Raw genomic sequence first — 24,307 nt, 5'->3', positions numbered from 1 at the left:
ATGATTCATTGGGCCACATTTATCAAAAGAAGTGCAAACTTCACTTTGTGCAGTTTGCCTGTGGAGTCTGCAGAGTGCGAGAAATTTATAAAAAGTGGTGCACGGTCTTTATGAATCTGGTGCACTCTGCATTGCTCCGTGAGAGTGCACTTAAGTTTTTAAGTTACATTGAGGGTGCCATACAATTCTTTCATACACCGCATGACAAATGTGTCACACGGTCCGAATCTGCACCAGAACGGCTATTTACGTGCAGAAATGCGGCGGGTATAGTTGGACACTTTATAAATACATGTGTAAGCAGTTTGCACTTCTTTCTAGTGCAAAGTCTGATAGAAAACTGATGCAAACACTTTAATAAATGTGTGCCAATGGCTTCATGTAAAAAATTGAGAGGCAGTGGGAACATTTCATACTAGGAACCTTTTTTGATCATTGCCCTTCTTGGCCTGAGTAACTGGGACCTTAGATTCATTTGAGAAATAAGTAACTGCCACTCCAACCTCATATGACAAAAACAAGATAAGGAAGATAAAAGCATTATTTGTCATTATTTGGTGCTCTTTCATTTCATACCAATTTTGAAGTAACATTTTCTATTTACAGTTTCTAAAAGTAAAATACATATTTAAAACACCAAAATTATTACACTATAGAAATGAATGCACTGAAAATGCTGAAAGTGGCTTGTGTTTGAAATATTTTTTTTTTTACTAAAATGGCTTTTCTATCTATGTAAATAATCTTTGTCTCCTGTCTGTTTAAGATTATGAACCCACTTCTATTGACATTGGTGGAACCAGCACAGACAATGGGGTCACGTCAACAGATGTTTCCAATGGAGGGAATGAAGATAGCATTACAGTAAGTGTGCATTCTTACAATTTATAAAGATAATAGTATGAGGTTTTGAGGTCTCATAGTTTCACAGTAGTAAGTTAGTTTTTGGGTTAGGTGGATGTTAAGTTACTTTTATAATTCTGTAAAATGAAATTTATAGGAAAATATAATTCCATCACATCTGTAGTGCAAAATTGCCCTTGATTAGAAATGTGTGGACCCAATGGGCGGATTTGGCCCCCTAACCCAGACAAATTGCAGGATTGGCAGGCAAACATGTCAAATTAACACCACTAGCAATAAGCCATGGCTATGATTGGCCAGGGGGACTAGATGTAAGACAGTATGTAGCTTGGAGCCATTTGAACAACATGAAGGGTTAACTATGTAGTGAAGGAGCTTTTATTTGTCTTCTAGAACCAAGAGCAATGCAGTATGGTGTTTTCCTTAGATATAAATATTTGAGTACTTTTTTCTAATGTCAACTTATTTTATAGAAGCATAATTTTAATGCTTAAATCAATGCTTCTTAAGTAGGACTTCAAAACTAATTTCCAAATACAATGCTTATTGTGGATAGGGGGAAAGCTTTATTTCAACCTGTGTATATGTGTGTGTTTTATTTTACAGGTTTACGTTGTGGTTGGTATTGCAGCCTTAGTCTGCACTGGTTTGGTGATAATGTTAATTATACTAAAGTTTGGAAGACACTCTAAATTTGGACTGAAAGGTAGGAAGCTCTGACATTTCATGCCATGGTTCCTAATATTCCTGCAATTTATTGTAAATTCAATATACGTTGTTACATCTCTGATTGCATGTAAAATGTACCCTGCCTTTGTGTAACAATGTGTGAGTCTTTTTATTGCTTTTTATCAATTACTATATTTCTTTAAGTACACAACTGCTTGACTGAACTCTTACTGTGTGTTGAACTTTGATGAACATCTTAAATATTTTTATAGAGTTGGCTATAAGTATGCCCCTGGAGCAATAATTCAAGCCCCAGCTGTCAGTGGTCAATTAAAAAGAGTATTGTATGTATAGAGTGGAATATACATATACTGTCCCGAGTGACAGCTACTTATAGCATAGCCATCACTTGCCTGCTACAGCACAGATGTCAGGTGTTGTTTGCCGAGAGGTGCCTTCAGGTGTATCAAAGGTTCATGTTTACCTAGTCTGGATTAAAATGACTTCAGGTCTTATTACTCATATAAATAGATTTGGTATATAACACCCTTGTGTCCAACTGCAGTCAACAATTCTAGTAATTTTGCTTCTAGACTTTGTATAGTTCTTTGTAAAGATTTAAGTTTTAAGTGCTTTCAGGAGAACGTTTTAAAATTCTGTTCGTTGAACTATATGTATATTATATATAGAATATGTGTACAAATATGTATGCTATAACTATACATACATAATTGTTTTTAATGTAGTAAAATAGTTGACAACAAGCACAGTGTAGTATAACGTTTACTATTTGACATCAGAAACAATGGAACCCAAATGTAGACCTGACAGATCTTTCACAAATTGAATTGGACTGTCAAACCTGTTGTATCTACTTCATGTATAGAAGACTTGGCTGAAGTGTAGCCATTGTTTTGGTGGATCACAATCTTCCTTGGCTTATTTTTTTTTTTAAGCCCAAATGCTATGGCTTTGGGGTATGAAGTTGTTGCTTATGGTTGGAAAGCTACTTGAGGAGACACATCTATGAACCATAGCTTTTCAAAATGTTCAGATGTTTACTTTTAAGTGAAAAATATATGTAGAATTTTAGATGCAGATGGCATATATCAACACAAAAAATGTTCTTATGCCCTTCTTTTTCAATGTAAATAGTGTAAATAGCAAATACAAAAATGTATTAGGTTAAATTTGGGGCTCCAAATAAATTCTTAAAAAAAACAACTGCAAAGTGTAAATACTTTGGCCCACTCTGCGCTAAGCAAAAATAAGCAATTCTCTAATCTACCACTATTAGCTATCTTCAGGTGTTTGCCTGCTAGAAGATGTTTTACCTTGTCCCCCCAGGCTACTCTCCTTTTTTCATGCTTTCTGGTAACCATGGGAAACTATATAGAACAGCTAGAGACGACAGGAGATTTGGTGGGAGGGGCAGTAGTAGAGGAGGGCAAGAAAACAGGACCTTGAGTGATGTCACAAGCATGTGACTCATCCCACACTTCAGGTTGTCCAATTAGAAACATGCTGTCTTGATTCATGTGAAAGGCCTTAAAACCTTTAGTCATGTCACAAGCATGTGACTCATCACATGCTTCAGGTCGTCCAATTACAAACATGCTGTCTTGATTCATGTGAAAGGCCTTAGAACCTTTAGTCATGTCACAAGCATGTGACTCATCACATGCTTCAGGTCGTCCAATTACAAACATGCTGTCTTGATTCATGTGAAAGGCCTTAGAACCTTTAGTCATGTCACAGCATGTGACTCATCACATGCTTCAGGTCGTCCAATTACAAACATGCCTCAGTGCCTTTAGCTGATGTCAAACCAGGAAGTGTCCACCCACTTCAGGAGTAGCTGTAAAGGATTTTAGGGCTGACATACTAGACTGTATCTAAGGCTAGGAAGAAGCCAGCAGCGGGATGAATGTATAGTTGGAATTGTTGTCAAATGCTCTCTTCAGCTATGCTAAAACTATTTTTTGTCAGTTACTTTACAGTTACGCTTTATATGGGGTTGGTCCAAGATTTACAGTTTTCCATTGTCCACAGCTTAATATGCTGTTCAGTGGGGGTTCACCTGCTGGGAAAAGAGGCAACATTATTGTTCAGCTCTAGTCAGGGGATTAAATGGGGTAACCTGCAGAGAATGAATAATAGGAGACTTTTTAATAAGCTTTCCTTGAAAAATCTTTTTCTGTTTTCATCATAAAGGTCTCCATACACTTTAAAAGTCATTTCCACTTGCCAATTTCAGCGGGACCAGCTGGCTATTTTATTTGTATAAGGGCTGCCTGACTCTCCCTGACGTATCATGTTGTGGGAAGGAAAGATCAGACATGTTACATTTGGCAGTAGAGTCCACCTGCAGAGTATGTCTTTCTGATCTCTTCCTATTGACAACACATCCACACTAGGCAGACAGCACACTAAGTAGAATGGAGCATATATATGTACAGTATTGGTATGCCTTAACCACTTAAAATGTGTGGGAGCCTTTCGTCTTGTTCAGCTCTTGTGGCCCAAGAGACACTTCACCTATGTGGCCATACCATCTAAGCAGTAAAAAAGAATATATGCCTTCTTTGGCTGCAATAACTTAACAAATGGCATGCTTTCATTTCAATGAACTTTTATAATGCCTTGTTATTAAGAGGGATTAGCAATTTTTGAAACCAATGAGTTATGCTTAGTATAGGTTGCAGTATCAGGTCGGTTGGAGTCCACCACCAGTCAACTTTTCTGCCACCCTCACTAGTCCTGCACAAAAAAATGGAAAAAAAAGAAGCAGAGGGTTACTACAGAACTGCAACTCAGCTCAGATTCACTTAAAGGGCTATTCCAGGAATCAGCATAATTCATATACAAATGGGTGCTCAAAATATAAGTTAATATGTAATTAGTTGTTATTTAAAATTTTGCTCCCCTTAGCAGAAAATGCTGCTGACATACACTGTAATGAAGAATTAATATGCTACTGGCCCTGTAATGAGTCAGTTGATTTCCTCCATACGGAGCAGACACAGAACAGAAGATGGCCGCTGGTCACATGTCCACATAACATGTCCTGCTCCTGCCAGGGCAGGTCATGTGATCAGCACTATGTTTGGCTGTAGTCGGTTGGTTGCAAGGCATCCAGTATGGCCAGTGTTGTGGTGATGGCAGTTACACATCATTACTATGGTAACAGAGCAGGACAGTCTGTTACATCATCACAGGAGTAGTTACTGAGAACTAAAGGATCATGGGACTTGTAGTTTCCAGTGGCGGCCATCTTGGTGATAACTCTGCCATAAATTTTGTAAATCATAAAATCAAACTATTTAAGCTCCATTTTGTGATTAATGACATTGAGTTTTGTGATATTCATTTATTTATATCATCATGGGTTTTTGTTTCAGACGTTCATATACCCAGAAAACCCCTTTAAATAGCAGCATAGTTGCAGTTTCCAAATAGTTTGAGCTCTCTGTTTCTAGCTCTATATAGGTTCTAGTGTCTGAGGATAGGTCATCAGTATCAAAACTTCATACAGGACCTGAAAACCCTTTTAGGCAGGGAATAGATGGGTTGTCTGCCATTGACTTCATTCAAAAACCAACCAAAAGAAGCCCTGGTGTCTGCCACGTATTGCTTGGTGATTTTGCTGCAGTGTTGAACAAAATGACATTGTTAACATAAATAACCTGCTGTAGATTCAAAACCTGGCCTAGGGAACATGCCATATACTGTATATTGTAAAAGGATTGTGATAATATTATATAAGGGAATTGCTGATGGAGAAATAATGAAGGTAGTAATAAAAGATGGTAGCTGCAAAAAGTTGATATAAATACCGGTATGTATTAAATTTAATCTCTGCCGAAATTCTCTCTCTGTCATCCATCCGTTCTAATCTAAGCAAATCTTACATTTAGAGCCACCATGTCTTGAATAAAATATTCATTCAAACATGTTCAGATGGATGTACTGCTAAGATGCACATGTAGGGCTACAATGTTTGTTATGCAGTAATGTCTGGACACAGGTCTTCTATTTTTTTTTTTTTTTTTTTGCATATGTGGTTAACAACCATTTCCAAGATGAATATTGTGTATTCTGTGACGACGTGACACTGACTTATCCAATGTTATAATGTGTTTGGACAAAGACCTGTGCTGCATTTTGTGGTATTCATCTGAAATTGACCTGTTTATTCTCCAGGGACATTATGAAGTGTTCTCCATTATTATGTAGTCTATTGATCAAAGACTGGAGCTGAGCATTATACAGTAGTCAGAACAAGTTTACGGCAGGCCGCTAGTCTCCCTTATGGAGTCAGTTACACAACTTTACAGTCTGGAGCTACAGACCATAAACTCAATACCAAAGTTGATTTAATGACTAGTCGAAATCGAGGTAATTGTTATGTCTGCTTATCCTCATGATTTATGGAATGTAATATATAGAGCTGCAATGGTAACAGGCTCAACCTATGTAACTAGGGAACATGTTATAGTGGTAACTATTGGGGAGGAAGAGAAATACTATTGGCCTTGCTATCAACAAGATGAACGGGTGCTGCCATTTTGTTTGGATTCTATCCAAGCTTTTGGGATGTTGATGTGAAGCATATTTGAAGATACAGAATGCAATGACTTCATAAATCGGATAAAAATGCAGTTGTACTGTCTGTGTTTATACTATTCACTTATGAAATGTTTGTGTTTTCACCAGTGTTGTATTCCCTGCAGCAGAGCAATATTAGACTTTATTGTTAGGCATGAAGTGGGAATTATGTAAAGCTAACCAATAAGGTCACTACTATTTACTGACGCTCATATTGTTCAGTATTTGGGCTGCAGTTAGTTGAAACTGTTTGTCTCACTCTGGGTTTTAGAAGTTTGTAGTTGATGCCCTTGACATAAATTTTATTTTTATTAAGGGTCACAAGGGCCACATATTCTAAGTTCTGCACCATGGCGGGTACTGAAAGCTCCTTAAAGGAAACCTACCACTTAAAAGTGGTAGGTTTATACACATATACATGGCACCAGCTCAGGGTGAGCTGGTTCCAGAACATATTTTTGTTAAGGGAACAAAGCCCCTATCTTAGAATTATAAGTTATATTAACTGGCCTTTTTCCCCGTGTTAAGTTGCGCAGGCGCGCGTGTGCCGGAGAGCTTGGTGACGTCGCCGGCTCTCCTGCACTTCAGAATCCGGCGCACGCACGGGCGCGCGCATGGTGCGCCGAGCCCAAGTGCGGTGCGCCGAGTTATAAGTTAATATAACTTATAATTATAAGATAGGGGCTTTGTTCCCTTAACAAAAATATGCTCTGGCACCAGCTCACCCTGAGCTGGTGCCATGTATATGTGTCTAAACCTACCACTTGTAAGTGGTAGGTTTCCTTTAATGCCCAGAAAAAGTCACTTCTCTCTTTCCGTTTGAGAGGGAATATTGTATGCTACACACTTAGCATATTTGTTGCAGAAATTTCTTGTGTGAAACATAATTCAAGTATCAAGGTTAAGCTACCTGCACACGTGCGAGTATTGTCAGACTGTAAACAACAGATCCATTCTTTGTGGTCGATGTGTCATTGGCATGTGAAGTCCACTCTTGCACTGAAGATATAAAATATGACTGACCATTGAAATACATGAGGCAGTGTTTAGATGTTGAAACAATGTCTAGCAGCCGGCAAAAATAGAAGTTTGCGTGCATGTAGGCTCATGCAAAACTAGTTTCACGCCTCAAACCCATAATTGTAAAATGATTGTAAAAAGAGTTGCTTGAGGGATTTTTTTCATTTTGGGGGAGTGACATATTTTACGTTTGTTTTGCGTTTATTTTAATACATATAAAAATTGACACATTAAAGAATACCTACTATTAAAGTCCAGAACAATAAACCAGGGACACTTACTGATAGTTTCAGGCACTGTAACTGTGGGAATCTTCTTATATTTGATATCCATGGCCCACTTCCTTCTCAAATCAACTTGTAAAATGATGCTAATTAATTAGAAAGGCTATGGGTATGTTACCAGAATCCCTCCATGCTGTAGATTCACAGGCTGTTACATTCTGAAGAACTCCCACCCCCACCGATTACAGGAAGTGCTGGGGGAAGGTGATACTGAGGAATACTGTTGCAGTGTCGAAAGCTTGTGAAGCCAGAGCTCTGAGAACTACTGTAACATGCCCTTCAGGCATCATTTTAAAAGTTTGATTTAAGAAGGAAGAATAACAAATATGAATATTACCAGCACTCACAGTGCCTGGATCTTTGAGTAAGTGCCTCTTGGTTTTGATGATAAATTTCCTTTACATATTATGGGGGTCATTTATCTTTTTTTTCCCCATGCCATTGGTGGTTTTGCCATGCCATTTGTTTTTTTTTGAATGTTATGGCTCAATTCGCCATGTGTTGTTGCGCTATTTGTCATTACGTTGCGCCTCCTTACAGATGTTTGTGCCCAATTTATTATACTATTGCGCCTATATAGGCACAAATAATTGCCCAATAACACGCCATGATTAGGAAAGGCAATTGTAAACTTGCACAACAAATTGCAGAGAAGGGGGAAATAAGATAAATGACCCCTTATATATACTGTAGGGAATTCAGCAATGACAAACATAAAACAAAATCCTATGCCTGTCCGGCTCTAGCTATGCAGCAGGATACCTCACTATCCTAGTGCAGGCCTAATACCTTACACCAAAATCAATGTCACAATGTCCATTCCTTGCACAGGTTTCAAGCAGGTGGCCTGTTCCCAGGCTTCACTTCCCCAGACTGACATTCTGTGCAATGCATGTTTTCCCCACTGATGATCTCAGCAGCAAGCCTCACCAGAGACCACCCTGGACTAGAGGTGGTAGACTGGAAGACTCCCACTACCAGCCTGCCCTCCATTCCAAGAAATCCAGCCCATGTAACTAAGAAAGAGCCTTAGCAGACTATGTTCTGCTAAAGCATCATGTAGTATACTGTACCATATATATATATATATATATATATATATATATATATATATATATGGAGATTGTTTATGTTTGATGTCTGTACAAAGAAGTCCTCATACAGTACTCTTGCATATTACAGAATTTATCTTTGGACCTGAAGAAAGGGCAAATCCTCCCCAAAACCCATTGTCCGACTTTTGTATAACTTTGTTACACCATGTGTGTCTAATAAATATTCATAGGAAAAATACCAAACACTAGTTTCTGTTGAAAAGAAGCACTAATCTATGGGAAATAAGCAGCGCGACAATCGAACTGGTCACTTACCCTAAACTCTTTGCATATTTGCATATGTTATCTTCCCTGGCAGAGGAAACCAGGGGAGATATAAACTCCGTCCACATTCTCACCAAACACCTTCACAACAGTATAAATATATATATATATATATATATATATATATATATATATATATATATACAGTGTATATATATATACAGTATATATATATATATATATATATATGTATATATATATATATATATATATATATATATAAAGAGAAGGAGTATTACCACTCAATGATATGTCCTTACCCATTATGATCCACACCTGGTTTTGGCTTAAAAAGCTGCTTCTGAAAAACTGAAAATGTGAACACGCCTTTAGTCCCAGACTGAAATGGTCAGCTGTAGGGTCTCTGTAATGTAGTTTTATTGTTAATCCTTATTCCCACAACAGCACAAAATGTTAAAAATCTTACATACAATTTCAACTTAAGAACAAACCTAAAGAGCCTATAATTAATAAATATTATTACTGAATAATTAGATTTTTCTTTCATATTGGGCTGTTTAAATATTTTAGGATTCTTTAATAGAAAATAATTAATACATATAAAACATGACATATTAAATATGGATAACAAGCTGTAAAGGTAGAGTCATTATTATCAGTCTTATTGCTTGCAACATTACAAGAATATTTATCTCTCCTCTTACACTTACAATAGGTTTCTCTACACATCTGGTGTTGTGGATATAAATTTTAATATGGGCTTGTGTCTGGACTGTGAATCTCTAGAGGACGCCGTCCATTTCCTCTCCTCTATTATATTTCAGATATACTAGCTGAACTATTCAACTGATAATGAAGATGGGAACATAGGGAAATCAGATGGATTAGAAACATGATAAAACTCACATACCTGCTATTGCCTTCCCTCCAGTGAATTGCAGAGGCAGATAAATTTAATGATACACAACTGGATGATTATAAGTATGAAGCTCAGGAATATGGAATCAGTAAAGACAACCTATCAGATGTGTTATTTGAAGTTTGGATATTGCATGAAAGGCTGCTTTCACAAAAATGTATCCCATGTTCAGCTTTCCATAAGAAGGTGAGCATGCTCTATGTTTTTCCCAGTGACAGTACGATGACACAAGTATGGGCTCACCGTACCACACCGTGCACAATGCACTTCTATGGCAAAAGGCCACCATTAACGTTCATGTGAAAAAGGGTCTAACATTGCAGCATCTTTAGTGACTGCCCACATCACCTACAGGGACTAAGACTTTTAACTTGCGAATTTTGTTTTTATGTCATATTCATCAAAGTCTATGTATGTGCACTTCATGTCCATGACCTGAAAAATTCAGATCCTGGACCTTTTATCCCTGAGGTGCTGCATTTAATAGAGACTTTGGTATCTATGAGGTTCAAGAGGGAAGAATCAAACCTTTGTCAGATGCCACATCCCCCACCGGGACCTAGCTTTTCTTCGGGTGACTGTTGACAGCTGGGGCCCAGAATACCGGAGTGGCTGGCTTATGCAGTTTTGGGCACGCTATGTTATTGGGAGCAGAGGACAGGCCTACAGCCTGGCACGTCTACAGCAGGTGGTGTGAGCAAGAAAAGTTGAGGGAGAGGCTGATATAGTGAATTTATCCCTGGGGAAACCCCTTAGGTGGATATAGAGATCTCTAGGTGATGGAGAATGGGGAGTTCTTTATTGAAACTTAAACAGCAGGCAACAGCCTAACATCAGCAGCAGGTTCAGCAGGCTGGAAAGCTGGTAGGAGATAGCTGGTTCGCAGGAAGGGTTGCTCACAGCCTGGAAGTAACTTCAGGCTGGGCCGGGTGACATGGAGCCGAGTCCAGACAGTAGACCTCTGCTCTAGCCCAGTCTCCTGACTGGCTACATGGGTCAGGCAGCAGGCCTGAGACACCTCTGCTTCTGGAATACTCTGACTCAACAGGACCATGTGCTCTTGCCCACAAGTGGTGGCAGCACTCTCAAATCAGCTTCCAGCTTGCTTTACAATAAGAACACCACATATCATTGGTTATAGACAATAGATATGTTAACTGTTGCCCTCCCAGGCCGTGGTTCCAGCTGCAATTACAAAGTTCCCCACTTTTAGAGACTTTTCCCAGAGAGGAAATCAGTCTCCCTAGGCAGCTCCTAACATGAAGAGGTCGCTATTCGCAACAACTACCTGTCCTGTGCATCGGCAGGGTTGTTGCACAGGCATGAGCACTTCTACACATATTATTGCTGGTTGCTTGACTGTTATATGGTTTCTGCACATAGCATACTGACCCATTGATTTCAATGGGTCTGTTCACATGTTTTTTTTTCACAGATGTGCAGATCATGAGAAAAAATTGCAGCATGTACATTTTATTTTTCTTACATGTGGACCATGGATCATAGATGGCATGCATATTCTGCCCAACTGAGCAGGGCAGAAAATAAATTAGAAAGCCATGGATGTGAAAAAGTGGGATGCGGATACAATACAGATTGTACACAGATAACACACATTTTTGTGGACAAGCCCATCTGAATGAGCCCTTAGGCTGTGTTATTTGTGGGGCCTAATAGACTGCACAATGGTCTTTCACTAACAGTATATTACACTGCATCACATAAATACCGCAAGCCATCAAATAATCACAAATTCTTGGGTCAAGTTACCTGCAAGGTGGATGCGAGCTAAATGTATTCAGGAGCCTCACGCATGCTGTTATTATTCACAAATTCTGTAATCAGACAACTAGGAGGTGACTTTATGCCCCTCACATGATAATGGCTTATGGTGTACTGCTATGTGGGTCCTTGCTTGGAATGCTGCATGAAAGGGCTCAGTTTTGCTTACGGACAGCTGGTCACATTAAGGAATGGAGTGTAAATGTTCTTCAGGGTATTGTAGTAGTCGGTAGCACAGCTGGTCAAATCACCACATGTAAAGGAAAGAGTCTCAATAGAAATTTGTTATGAAGGACAAGCCCTCTAAGTATAAATATCTACCAACAATCCAATCCATAATGTCATGACTGCTACGTGCAATATATTTCCCCACATTTTGTTAACATAACTTACAATTATCCTGTCAATTGCATATAACAAGGTTTGCTATACTGTACTTAATGCAAATATGTAAGTAAAAATAATTTTACCAGTTAATTCAGCCAGTTTTTCTGTTACAATAGAAATATTTTGAAAGATGTGTTTATAAAGGGGAAGTCTTAAGAATTGTCTCTATCTGTCAGTGTATTAGAAAGTCATTGGGCCACATGTATTACACTGGCTGCGCTGGCTTTGCACTGAAAAGAATGTGAACATGTATTTATGAATTTTTTGTTCCAGTTTATACCACAAAATTATGCACCTAAAGGGACATTCCTGTGCAGATTTGCATATTTAACACAGTAACTCGGCAGAATTGTGTTGCATGCACTATGTTAAAGGTGTACCAAAAAAAAGGTGGTACACACTTTTTGAGCAGTGCAGGGGCACCAGATTAATGAAAACCATGGGGCAGATTTATCAAGCTGTCTGAAAATCAGAATATACTTAGTTGCCCATGGCAACCAATCACAGCTCCCCTTTAAAATATTTATGAGCACTGGTAAAATAATAGCTGAGCTGTAATTGGTTGCCATGAGCAACTAAGAATATTCTGACTTTCAGACAGGCTGATAAATCTGCCCCCATGTATCAGTGTTAAATAATCTGATGTACTGTAAACCTGTGCATAGTTCAAGGCAGCTGTTGTCTGTAAGTATGCTTCATATTTAAGGCGCATCTTTGATTTCTTAGAAAATCAAAGGATTTTTGTGCGCCTTATAGTCTGAAAAATACGGTACTTTGATACCATGAACCAGTAGTACCAAGTATAAGTTAGATCTTTCATATACATCCACGAGCCCCCCCCCCCATGGTCCAGAGAAACATTAGGACAGTTTGCAGGATCAGTCAACTTCCATTAAAGGGAACCTGTCACCGCTGTTCCAAAAAAATGAAACTATGACAGGTTCCCATAGAGCCCTTTAGTCCTAAGGGCACCCATTTATCAACAAACACTGGTGATGCATAGTAAAGCAAAAAATCACATTTTATTCTGTACCTGGTAACCAGAGAGAACCCAGCGAGTCCACGTGGGAGGATCACTGCGGCTCGAGTCCTCGCCCTCCTCTGTGCACATCAGCCAGCACACGCCTCCTGTATGATTTTTCCTACATCGCACAGCCGAGTTCCGCACACGCGCACTGGCTGCTCTCAGCTGTGTCAATGCTTATCAGCGAGCAGGAAGCCAGGGAGCCGCGTGACGTAGGAAAGATGGAGGCGTGCTCTGGCTGATGTGCACAGAGGAGGGCGAGGACTCGAGCCGCGGTGATCCTCCCACGTGGACTCGTTGGGTTCTCCCTGGTTACCAGGTACAGAATAAAATGTGATTTTTTTGCTTTTCTATGCATCGCTAGTGTTAGTTGATAAATGGGTGCTCTTAGGACTAAAGGGCTCTATGGGAACCTGTCTTAGTTTCATTTTTTGCAACAGCGGTGACAGGTTCCCTTTAAGTTATCTTAATGACATAACATTACAATGCCACTGCACTTCACCCAGCTACTTCTAGTAGGTCCAGCAGCTGCATGCCAATGAGCAGCTGCCATCTTCCGAATGTCAGCATGTTTTCATGGTTATTTCTAGGAAAAATCTTCACTAATTATAAGGAATTGATAGCAAACATGGTATTTTATAAAGGAACTGACTGGTATGTTTTTAGGAAATGCTCACCCATGATTTGATGTTTTAGAAAATTGGTTAGGTCCTGTCTATATGACTTCACTAAAGGCTGTGCCATGTGCAGAATATTGGAGAGAACATAATAGCTGCAGCAGAGAAGTGATTGCTAGGTTCTCGACGGTACAGAGAGTGAACCGTATAGCATGCAGTGGGCAGCGAGCAGGGGAAGGAGTTGCCATAGCAACCTCTCTTAGTCGCAGACACAAATGCATCCTGATTTCAAAGAACCGAATAGATACTTTTAAAAATGTATGAAGCTTCATACATGCTTGATACATATGTTACTCTCCGCACTGTCAAGGGAAAAAATCCCCTCCACCCACCTATCCAAACTGTTTACTATTTAAATACTGCTTTACCATTAGAAAGCAGCTAAGAGCAGTGCTTTGTGCAAATCATTCCTATTAATAGATATGTAAAGAGCAAACCAGGATCGATACCATTTTAGTACTGATAAACTGTATCGATACCAAAATAAATCATTTCCTAAAATCTTTTTCTGTGTGTCATACTTAGAAAAAATAATAATCATTTTTTTACAAAATGCATTTTGTCAATATTTATTTGAGAAAACAAGTATGCTGCAACCTGGGAAATATCCAAAAAGGGTTAACTAACTGGAAAACGTATCTCTATATAGATTACAATGGTTGAATTTAATGATTACAAAGACCAGACCCCTGATAGCGCTGTGTAAGGGCCTCTAATATGAGTAGAAACATGCTTTAGTGGTCCGAAACCACTGAAATAATGCAGAAATATTCACAGAATATGCAAATCATCCTGCAAGTGCACTGGGGGAGTGGAGTGATTTGCCAGATTTGCATTCACACGACCACAAGAGTGTCCGCCCCATTTGCTGAGATTACTACCCATCGCCAACCCTTCAATCCTCTTGAAGGGAAAAACCTGCCATAGTCAGACCGCCCCAATGCACCTGCAGGATGATATGCATATCCATAAAATGATGTCTCTCTCTTTTGCTACAAAGGTATGTTTATGCTCCTATTAAAGGTTATTATTATTATTATTACAGGACTGATTGATTTTGTAAAAGATTCCTTTTCACATTTTAGCTGTGTAATGTAGATACCCTTTACTAAAGTGCTCCTATTACATCATGACATACTGAAATGATGGGAAATATCCAGTAGAGCAAAGAAAAAAAATATTACAATTTTTATACAGAAGTCTCAGACACAGCCAAGCTCCAGTGTATAAGGGTATAGAATCTTTTATGTAGTTTTCTTTATATCTGGCATCAGAAGTGCTTTAAAATCAATGTACTAAGAACAATGACACAATAACCAATTCCATCTACAAAGGAATGGGATTTATGTCATATAGATAACGCAGAGACAACTCATGCTATACCCAGCCTTAAATGCAAAGTCCTATTAACCTTAAGTGCAGATCAGAGTTAGCAGAGGAGATAGCACATTTATTAGTCTCCACCTAAAACCAGACACATCCATATTGCTAAAAGCTGGTCTAACTGGGCCGTCTATAAGCATTTGCTAAAATATTTTAGCTGAAAGATTGGGATTTATTCTCTCGTTTATTGGAACTGCACTGCTTTGTCATTTTAGTAGGACACACAGTAAAGCCTCAGTAACGGCTGGGCCACTATTCGCATGAAGGCATTAACCCTTTTTACTATATAATTGGTCTGCTTTGATTCCAGTTCTTTGAAGGAAACCTACCACTGCTACCCTGATGCTGACACATACTTTGATTAGGCACGACGATCTTTAGTTTAGCTAAAAAATTATTAACTCACATATGTAAATTAGCCCTTTGGCGCTTCCCTTACGTCATCAGCCGTCTATCGATGCCTTCCGATTGTTAATTATTCACACCTCCATCTTTCTACCCGCCCTCCTTCAGGTGCCGAGAGTCATGACGTCACCAAACTCTCGGCACTTATCGCCGGCCAGCTGTGCCAGAGTTGGTGTCAGCCAGCTGGCCATAAGGGCCTGATAGCTTGGTGACGTCACGGCTCTCAGCACCTGAAGGAGGGCGGGTAGAAAGATGGAGGCATGAATAATTAACAATCGGAAAGCATCGACAGACAGCTGATGACGTAGGAGTAGCACCGGAGGGCTAATTTACGTATGTGAGTTAATAGTTTTTTTAGCTAAACTAAAGATCGTCATGCCTAACCAAAGTATCTGCCGGCGTCAGGATTAAATAGCCTACAGGGTGGTTTGCTCGCATGGTGTGCTTCATCATGCGAGACGTGGTAGGTTTCCTTTAAACTTCTTGTCCTTGGCTATATATATAATCTTATATTGGAGGCGTTTACTATGTAAAGTAGAAAATTCTACAGCAACTGCTTTAACAAAAGTCTCAGGAGTAAAAATAGTAATTGTGTTCAGGAAAAGTTTAATTAAAAATGTATCATGCCTTCTTATTAAAATATATTTCTTAGCTTGTGCGTTGCCAATATTGGAACGCTGCATTTTAAGCTTTATAACCACTTAAGCTGCACTACAGCCACCTAAATTGAATTTGTTATGCACCCAGACGCAATTGATGGTTAATGTTCAATTAACAGTAGACTCGGAAAATGAGATGCTGTTAGAAGAGCACTTTCAAGGCTTCCTCTCACAATATGCAATAGACAAACACATGATACTTAAATGGAAATCACCTAACCAAGAGGGGACTGCATGATTTTAGAATAGATTTTCGAAATACGGTGCCCCTTCTTCTTATTCTGGGTATACAGGAGTCCATATTACACACAATATCTAAATGTTAACCTAAGTATAACATTTTCTTAAGTATATCAAAGGAAATTGTACACAATTTTTAATCTTGTACAATGTAAGTTGAAGACTCTCAGTGCTGTGCCTCCCTAGGTGTAAGAGCTACTTAACAGTGCTGGATAGATGCAAAATCATCCAATATTTTTAAAAAGTCACAAGTAAAATGTTCTGACCGGAGCTTCTCTCACAATTGTTAATACGGTTCAAAAACCTTTTTTTCTAAGAATAATTCACCATTCAGACCAAAACCACTACCTGTTATCCTTTTCAAACCTCCAATATAATTCTCTTTGGTTTGCTATATAGAGGAGATATACATCAGCATAGCGAAGCCAGTTGCTACAAATATCAAATGACTTCTTTGTAATCGACTCACATATAAAAATGTGCATGTAAAATCCATGAGGATGCCGATCATCAGTGTCCGATGCTAGGTGTTGCTTTCACCGCTTCTTCCTGGACATCGAGTTGCTGAACTTTCTGAAACACAAAGAAAGAAAGACAAAAAAATAGATACAAGAAAATAGAAAATCTCAATAAAAGATTTTCCCCCACTATGAGCCAGTTGGCATAATGGTGTTTTTATAGCTTCCTCAAGATCAACATTGTAGCATTATATTTAGCATGTGATGGTCCTGTGTCTTCAACCTAGTCTACTATGATACCATGAACCAATAAGGCCATTTACAGTATTATTTAGATCTTCCATGAACATGCATGATCCATCATGTTCTAGAGAACCATTAGGACAATTTACAGGATCAGTCAACTTCCAACTCCCAAAACATTACAATGCTACTCCATTTCATAGGTCTAGCAGCTGCATGACAGTGAGCAGCCACCATGTTCAGAGCATGTTTTCATGGATATTTCTTGTAACCTGTACTAAACCAAATGAAAAAGTCATTTTCAGGTTTTGATAGCAAACAGGGTATTTTAAAAAATCAACTGAGAATCGATAAATGTGATAGTGTTGTTTGTGTTTAAGAAATTATTTCCCATAGTTTGATGATTGGTAAATTAATTAGGACCTGTCTATATGACTTCAACATAGGCTGTTCCATGTTGCAAAACTTAGGAATGAATGATAAAAACTGTTTTCATTGTTTGTCATTCTGAAGTATTTTTCACATGACCTGGATAACAGTCTGGTAGAAATCCATCAGGGAACACTGGGGTTAATCTCCTGCTGATCAGTTCCATCTACTGGTGAATGGCTAGAGTACATGGGGTTTTACACATGGGTCAGGTTTGGCCATCTAGCCTATGCCAGAAAGGGTATAATACAGGAGCTTCTACAGGAGTTTTAATTTAAAAAATTATGCAAAGTAGGAATAAAGGAAGAGATTCAAGAAAAAGATGTGATATTTTAATCTATTTTTTCTGTGTTGCGTCTTTTAAAGGTTTTTTTTTCTCCACAGAAACCTGAATTGCATATTGCTTATTTAAAGTCAACCAGATATGCAAGTGATTTTAACCCCACACTCTTGTTGTATTTTTGTGTGCTGTTTTTTAAAAAATGGTGGCTTATTAAAGATAATGTCAAATAGTAACCAATGAGATACTAGATTTTTTTGTACATGGTAATAAGCTTTGCTCTAATTGGTTGGTATAAATAATATTTCCAATTTAAGACTGGTAACTAATGCTGGCCGATTTATCTGGCAAAGGAAATAAGGAATAAATGCTTTGCGACTTTATTTATCAATAGCTCATAAAATTCCTCCAGTCATATCAATAGCTCTATATATTCACCAATAAGTAGATACCCTCCAATACTTAAAGTCTGTGGAATGTCAGTTATGTCAGAAGAAGGTGATATTAGCATAGAATTAGTCTGCTGTGTATTGCTTTTATGATGCACTTAGAATGTCCCATAAATCATGTTTGTGTGAGTAGTAGCAGCTTGGGCTCCTGCTCCATGTGGAACCAAGTCACAGCAGATAGCCACTATAAAAAGACGTACAGATTAGCATAAAGGTTAATGTCAGATCTATTAAGAAGAAATATCGCATATAACCCTTTACATAGGTCACAAAGACATTTTATGTTAGGAACAATAGGTAACCGTAAAGTACTGTGTGATGGCAAGCTACATGGCTCTGTGGTAGACATAAAGAACATCTCCTGAATCTACCTTATGAAATGTGAAAAGCTCCCATATGTGCTCATATTGGGCAAACCTGTTTTTTCCCTAACATATTCTTTCCTGATTTACTGATACTGCAAAACAAATAGCTTTAACTCAAGCCAAACTGGGCATGACCATGGATGATATTGGCACATATTCAAGGTTAGTGGCCCATTAGGGGCAATGTGCAGCCATCCAGAATTCGCTGCTTGGCATCAGCATCCATTAGTTAGCTGTGAAGTCATCATCCAAGAGGCACTGAGGTATCAACAAAGTTGCTGAGCTGGAAGAATTATATGATAGTAGATTTAGCATAGAGGGAGAATTCTTTCAAATTCTTTTTAACAACTGGATAGACAATAGACAAAATGGGAGTAATTTTTCTTTTCTTTTTGGCTTTTCTTTGTTTTCTCTTTTATTTGCAACTTTTTTGGTGTTTTTTGCTGTTCTCACTGTTGCGCCGGATAAATCTTTAAAATCCAGATGTGGACATATAAAAAAAAAATTCAACTAAACTCCAGCACTGAGCAATAGACAAAATTCTAGAAAGGGTGTACAGAAGAATTTATGCAAAAAGCAACAGACACACATGCCTGATATATTACCCTCTAAGATAAAGACCAAAACCAGAAAAATAAAAAAAAGATGCACAAATGTCCTGACTAAAGATAAATGACCCCCATGGGCTGTCATTGTTTCTGTAGTAATCTATTATTAGGAAATAAATAAGCAAGACTGCACTCCTCTAAGGTAGATTAAACACAATCAAATAGTGGAGACCCCCATTTATCACTATTAAGGTGGGTTTACCTTATAAAAGGCTTGGTTTAAACCTTTCATTAAATATCCAGGAGGAGCTGCCCGACCGTCAGATATCGTGTGTTGAATGCACTCGGTGGTTAGTACTTGGGAGGAGAGCTGGAACGGCGCTAGCTGGATGGTAATTGTTCAGGAAAGGTGCCCACACTTCATAAGTATTGTTTTAAATGTTGCTTTATTGATGACACGTTTCTGAGACACCCCGTCTCCTCCTTCAGATCAATACGTGTCCCAATTGTTGCAGAGAGAGGTGGACTAAACTGTCTCTGTAGGACACATTGGGCAGATTTAGTGGAAATGAGTTTCAACCCTGTTTTCTTTTTAACTTTGTGGCTTCTTAAAGCATAACCACCATTTCAGACCATTTTTACTATTGTGTGGGGGGAAGCGTTGTGACAATTTTCTAATATACATTAACAAGAAATTCATCTGGCCGGACGGGCACGCCCACCTAGAAGCTGTACGGGCATGTACGGCCAGCTAGAAGCTGTCTGATCGCAGTTCCCCTGTAAATAAATAGGGCACAGCCCAAAGAGACTATGGTGCGGGAAACCAGGAGGGACAGAGGAGGTAAGTACATGTTTATTTATTTGTGTAGCCCACAACCTCCCCTCCCCCAGCCAAATTACTATTTTTTTTATTACTCTTGGACAACCCATTTCCATATTTTAATGCTTAGTTTAGTTATAACCCTTTGTGTAAGTAGCTGGATTTTGTCTACGTTGTCCTATATATCCAGTTAGTGCTGCTCATAGGCCTAGCTGATTATGGGAATGCTATATCACAGTGGTGGCGAACCTATGGCACGGGTGCCAGAGGTGGCACTCGGAGCCCTCTCTTTGGGCACCCAGGCGATCACCCAGCACAAAGGTCAACATTCAGGACTAAGGACCTGAATCAAGGAGGTGTGGACAGAGCTTGATTATCATTGTAGCCTCTTCTCCGGAACCATGATTCATCCTGTTAAAAGGACTTTAGAGGGAAACTACAATAACAATCCAAATTTCTCCTTCTTTCTCTTGTATTGGTGTCATCAGGGCGCCAATACGGTAATTGGTAAATTGGCATGCGGCACTTTGTGAAAAATATCTGGCTTTTGCTTGTAGTTTTGGCACTCAGTGCCTAAAAGGTTCGCCATCACTGCTATATCATATCTCCATACCACTAGTTAATGTGTGTTCATATCAGAGAACCAGGTCTTAGATGCTCTGATATAATGGCAGTGCTAAAATGTAAGAGCTTTACTTACACTTCATAGATAATAGCAGTAAAATAAATATTTGCTTATCTTTTACAGCAAGGAAAGGACTGTAACTACCTGAATATGTATTTTTGGGAGTGAGTATTTTAACAGATATGACATATACACATTTTGTTATTCAGGAGTCATTTCTGAATAAATGTATTTAATGTCTAGTCAACAGACAAAAGAAAACATGGCTCATTAAACGCAAACCCATTTTATCCTCTAATAAACTAAATCAATAAAACATAAGCAGCAGAACTGTACAATCATGTAAAAATAGGACAAATAATCAAATATCCATCAAAGAGCTGGTAAGTGCTCTTACTTTTCTCCTGACATTGGGGGCTGGGGAAAGGAAGCAAACCAATGATGAAACACCTACCCAATCACTTGCAGCCTTGTAATACAGCCTTCTCATCATGTGATTCCTTGTGGGCCTGGAATCTCCGATAAAAACATGTCTTTGCAGTCAGGGTGACCCTAGTCAAAAGGCATTAGTGACACATCTACAGAAGATATGAATAAATAAGATTGATAGATAGAGATTCCACTGTGCTGGCTGTCTTTGAGCTGAACTTAATGTCATAATAGTAGAGTAGACCACCTCTGCGATTCTTCTGTATCCCTGTGGCAAACACAGAAATGAAACATTTAATGTTAACTACAGACTTATTTACAGACTCCAGTTGTTAATGAATTATATATTTCATTATGTTTATAAGTGTTGTGCATCATTTAGTAAATTGTTTATCTTTTCCCACAAGAAATTAACTAAATTGCAAAAAGAGGCTCTGGGACTATAAATTAGATGCAATTAACCTGTTACTTGTTTTTCGGTTGGCATTTGTTGAGAGCAATGCAACGAGGGCTCCCAGCGCTGTTTGGCTAACAACACATTGCTGTTTACATGCTGTTAATGATCATGCTAATCTAATTTCTTTATGGAGAAACTCTTTAGGGTTGATCTGTCAATGCCGTTGAGATTCAACCACAGGAGATGTCATTGTTTTGGCCATAGACAACATTGAATATACTGTTGGATATTTTGCCATCTTCCAGAATGATTTTCAGGATATTGATAGAGAAGAGAGAAATTTTGAAATTTTGCTATTACTTCAGATTTTTGCATAATCCTTATTTCCTATCCTGCTGCACTTTTACACTAATAGAAGTGATAGAATACTCATAAATACAGCAAAACAACAAATCTTGCACACAATTTAGATATGTGTTATATTTTTTGGTATTGGGTAAACTGGGAAAACTGAATATTGTTGACACAAAATTAAAATGAAAGATATCAGTCATTTGTTATATAAATATACACACCTTTGTGCGGATTTGTACTTCAGACATTGATAGTCTATCCCATAAGCTGGATATATGTGCTTATTGTTAGAATACCCCTGGAACCTTAAAACCTCCATGGAAGAAAGTATTCCGGGTAAGATGAGTATGACTCATTAAAAAAATTTGAATTGTGGGGGAAATGGTTCCCAAATATGAAATATACTGTCAAATATTATGACCATTTAGTAACCTTTTTGGTTTGTTTGCAGAATTTTGTGCAGGTGTTGTTCATCTTCACATAAAGCTATTATGGTGAATTCATACAAAATCCATTATTTCAGAGCTCTATGTAATTAGAAATGTATTCTCTCATCCACAAACACTTCAGCTCTCGGTTTATTGATCCATATAATGTACTGTCGTTCACATTAAGCAAAATGTAACAAGCTACAGGCTTTTAAAATGAGTGTTGTTCTTTGTGGTGAAACTCAAGGAAGTTCTATGTTGGGACTGTATCTAATAATAGATGTTATTGAATTAGCTATAGCGCAAAATTTCTTTTGAATAAACGGTTTGTGGATGTGATTTCCTACTAGGGTAAGCTTTCCATGGAATGGATGTGACGGAAACCTGTGGTCTTTTGATCAGAACAGCTGATTTAACTTAAAATCCTATAAAAAAATTCGATACATTTAATTCATAGTTGGAAGTTGACTGCAAAATCCAGAAAATCCACTTTAAACCCATTCTGTCTGCATGTATCATTAAATAGTAATGGTGTGTGTGTAAATATTAAAATTGTTCAGTCATTCCCCGGTTTACATACAAGATGTTCTGTAGGTTTGTTCTTAAGTTGAATGTACAGTTATATGTAAATCGGAACTGTATATTTTATACTTGTAACCCCAGCCTTGACATCATGTGCCGGACTTCAGGAGATCTGATCATTGATATCCCTGGACACAGGACCATCAAATACAGTGAAGAGGGCGTTTTTTCTTAGGCAGGAAAAGCTTGACTTCAGTGTTAAACTCTCTACCCATTATTTTACTAATAGGAGACATCCGGGATATCCTAAAAAGTTTAAAAATGTGTACTTGAATATTGGAAGTCTGTATTATATGCAATTTTCTCTCAAGGAAGGGGTTGAAATAAATGTTCCTTTTTATTTACAAATGTGGAACTGCTGAATCAGAATTACATTATTATGTACAGACTTTTCTTTTTTAATGTCCACTTCAGCTCTGCTCTTGTACCATTGTGCTCTTTGGAGTGGCTTCTTCCAAATGGTAAATCATTAGCAGAAGTTTGTAGTCCACTAGAAAGGCTCTGTGAGTCCAAAACTATGTCCCTTTCATGGATTGCTCTTTTAAATCTGATGCTACAATAAACGTGAACTTTTATTCCTACACTGGTACAAAACTTTCCTGTAAATACTTTTTTTAACACTAGTGAGTGCGCTTGTGGGATTTCCAGGACCAAACCTGTAATAATGGGACTGAACGGACATGCTGAGTTCATTCCTGTAATTAGCGGATCAGTACAGAACATTTCGCAAATGCAAAGAGCGAGTTTAACAGACTGACCGGTCTCATAGGCAACCTGCCTTTGACAATTTTTCTACCACATTGCATTTTTTTTACTGGATCATGGCACAACCATATGTTTTATGTTTTTTTTTTTTTTTTAAACTCAACAACTGAAAGATTCGATTAAAAAAAAACACTAAAAGAGATTACAAAAGTAGATTTGTCTTATTTATTTAGACTCCCACATTTAAAAATGTAATTTTTTTGGTGGAATTTACAGAAAATAAGAAAAAAAGACCAACAGCTTAATAGTTGTAATTACTCTCTTGTAGTGTAGAATAGGTAAAGATCACAATATACCCACAGCACATAAAACAATAATAGGATAAATTTGGTTTTGTCATGAAAGTTTCCTCAGTTGTTAGTACATGTCATACAATCAATAGGGCAATTACTGTTTTAAAATATGTAATTATTTCACTCACACAGGAGAAAGCATGATCTATATCATATGTCACTCATATAGACAGTAATGCACCAAGAATGATGGCAATCTTAAAAAAATGCCCATTGCTAAGGGATTTATACTAACATAATTTCAGGATTAATTGAATAGTGCATGAATTGTTTTTGCTTTTTCCTCTTCATGTTGGAGTAAGTTTGAGTTATAAGACTATTTTAACTGTGCTATTAGTAGGAAGAAGTTCAGACAGAGCCTAAGCTAATGTGGATATTAAGCAGCTTTACCTTTCACAAGTACCAGACTGGTTGAGAACCCCTACGGCAGGAATCATGATGGTAACCATTTACAGTACATTGTAAATACATTTTAACCCATCCACCCACCCCCCCAACAAGGGGAGATCTTACGAGCTCTGAGACATTGATATAGGAATTATGCTGCTAAGTTGTGCAACTTTTGTTATGCAGAAAATAAC

General features: G+C 38.1%; 1 protein-coding gene across 4 annotated transcripts in view; it reads left to right on the top strand.

The window, feature by feature from the left end:
- The window catches only part of NTRK2 (neurotrophic receptor tyrosine kinase 2), a 145,324-nt gene that overhangs the window by 37,117 nt on the left and 83,900 nt on the right, over positions 1-24,307 (top strand). For all 4 annotated transcript variants that reach the window (XM_072150869.1, XM_072150868.1, XM_072150870.1 and 1 more), the window contains 2 exons: positions 767-864; positions 1,471-1,570. In XM_072150869.1, the coding sequence (XP_072006970.1) occupies positions 767-864; positions 1,471-1,570 (198 nt within the window). The remainder of the gene's footprint in view (positions 1-766; positions 865-1,470; positions 1,571-24,307) is intronic.

The sequence above is a fragment of the Engystomops pustulosus genome, chromosome 1, assembly GCF_040894005.1.
Source record: "Engystomops pustulosus chromosome 1, aEngPut4.maternal, whole genome shotgun sequence".
Taxonomy (NCBI): Eukaryota; Metazoa; Chordata; class Amphibia; order Anura; family Leptodactylidae; genus Engystomops; species Engystomops pustulosus.
The sequence above is the reverse complement of the archived record's forward strand: the minus strand, read 5'-3'. Positions and strand labels throughout refer to the sequence as shown.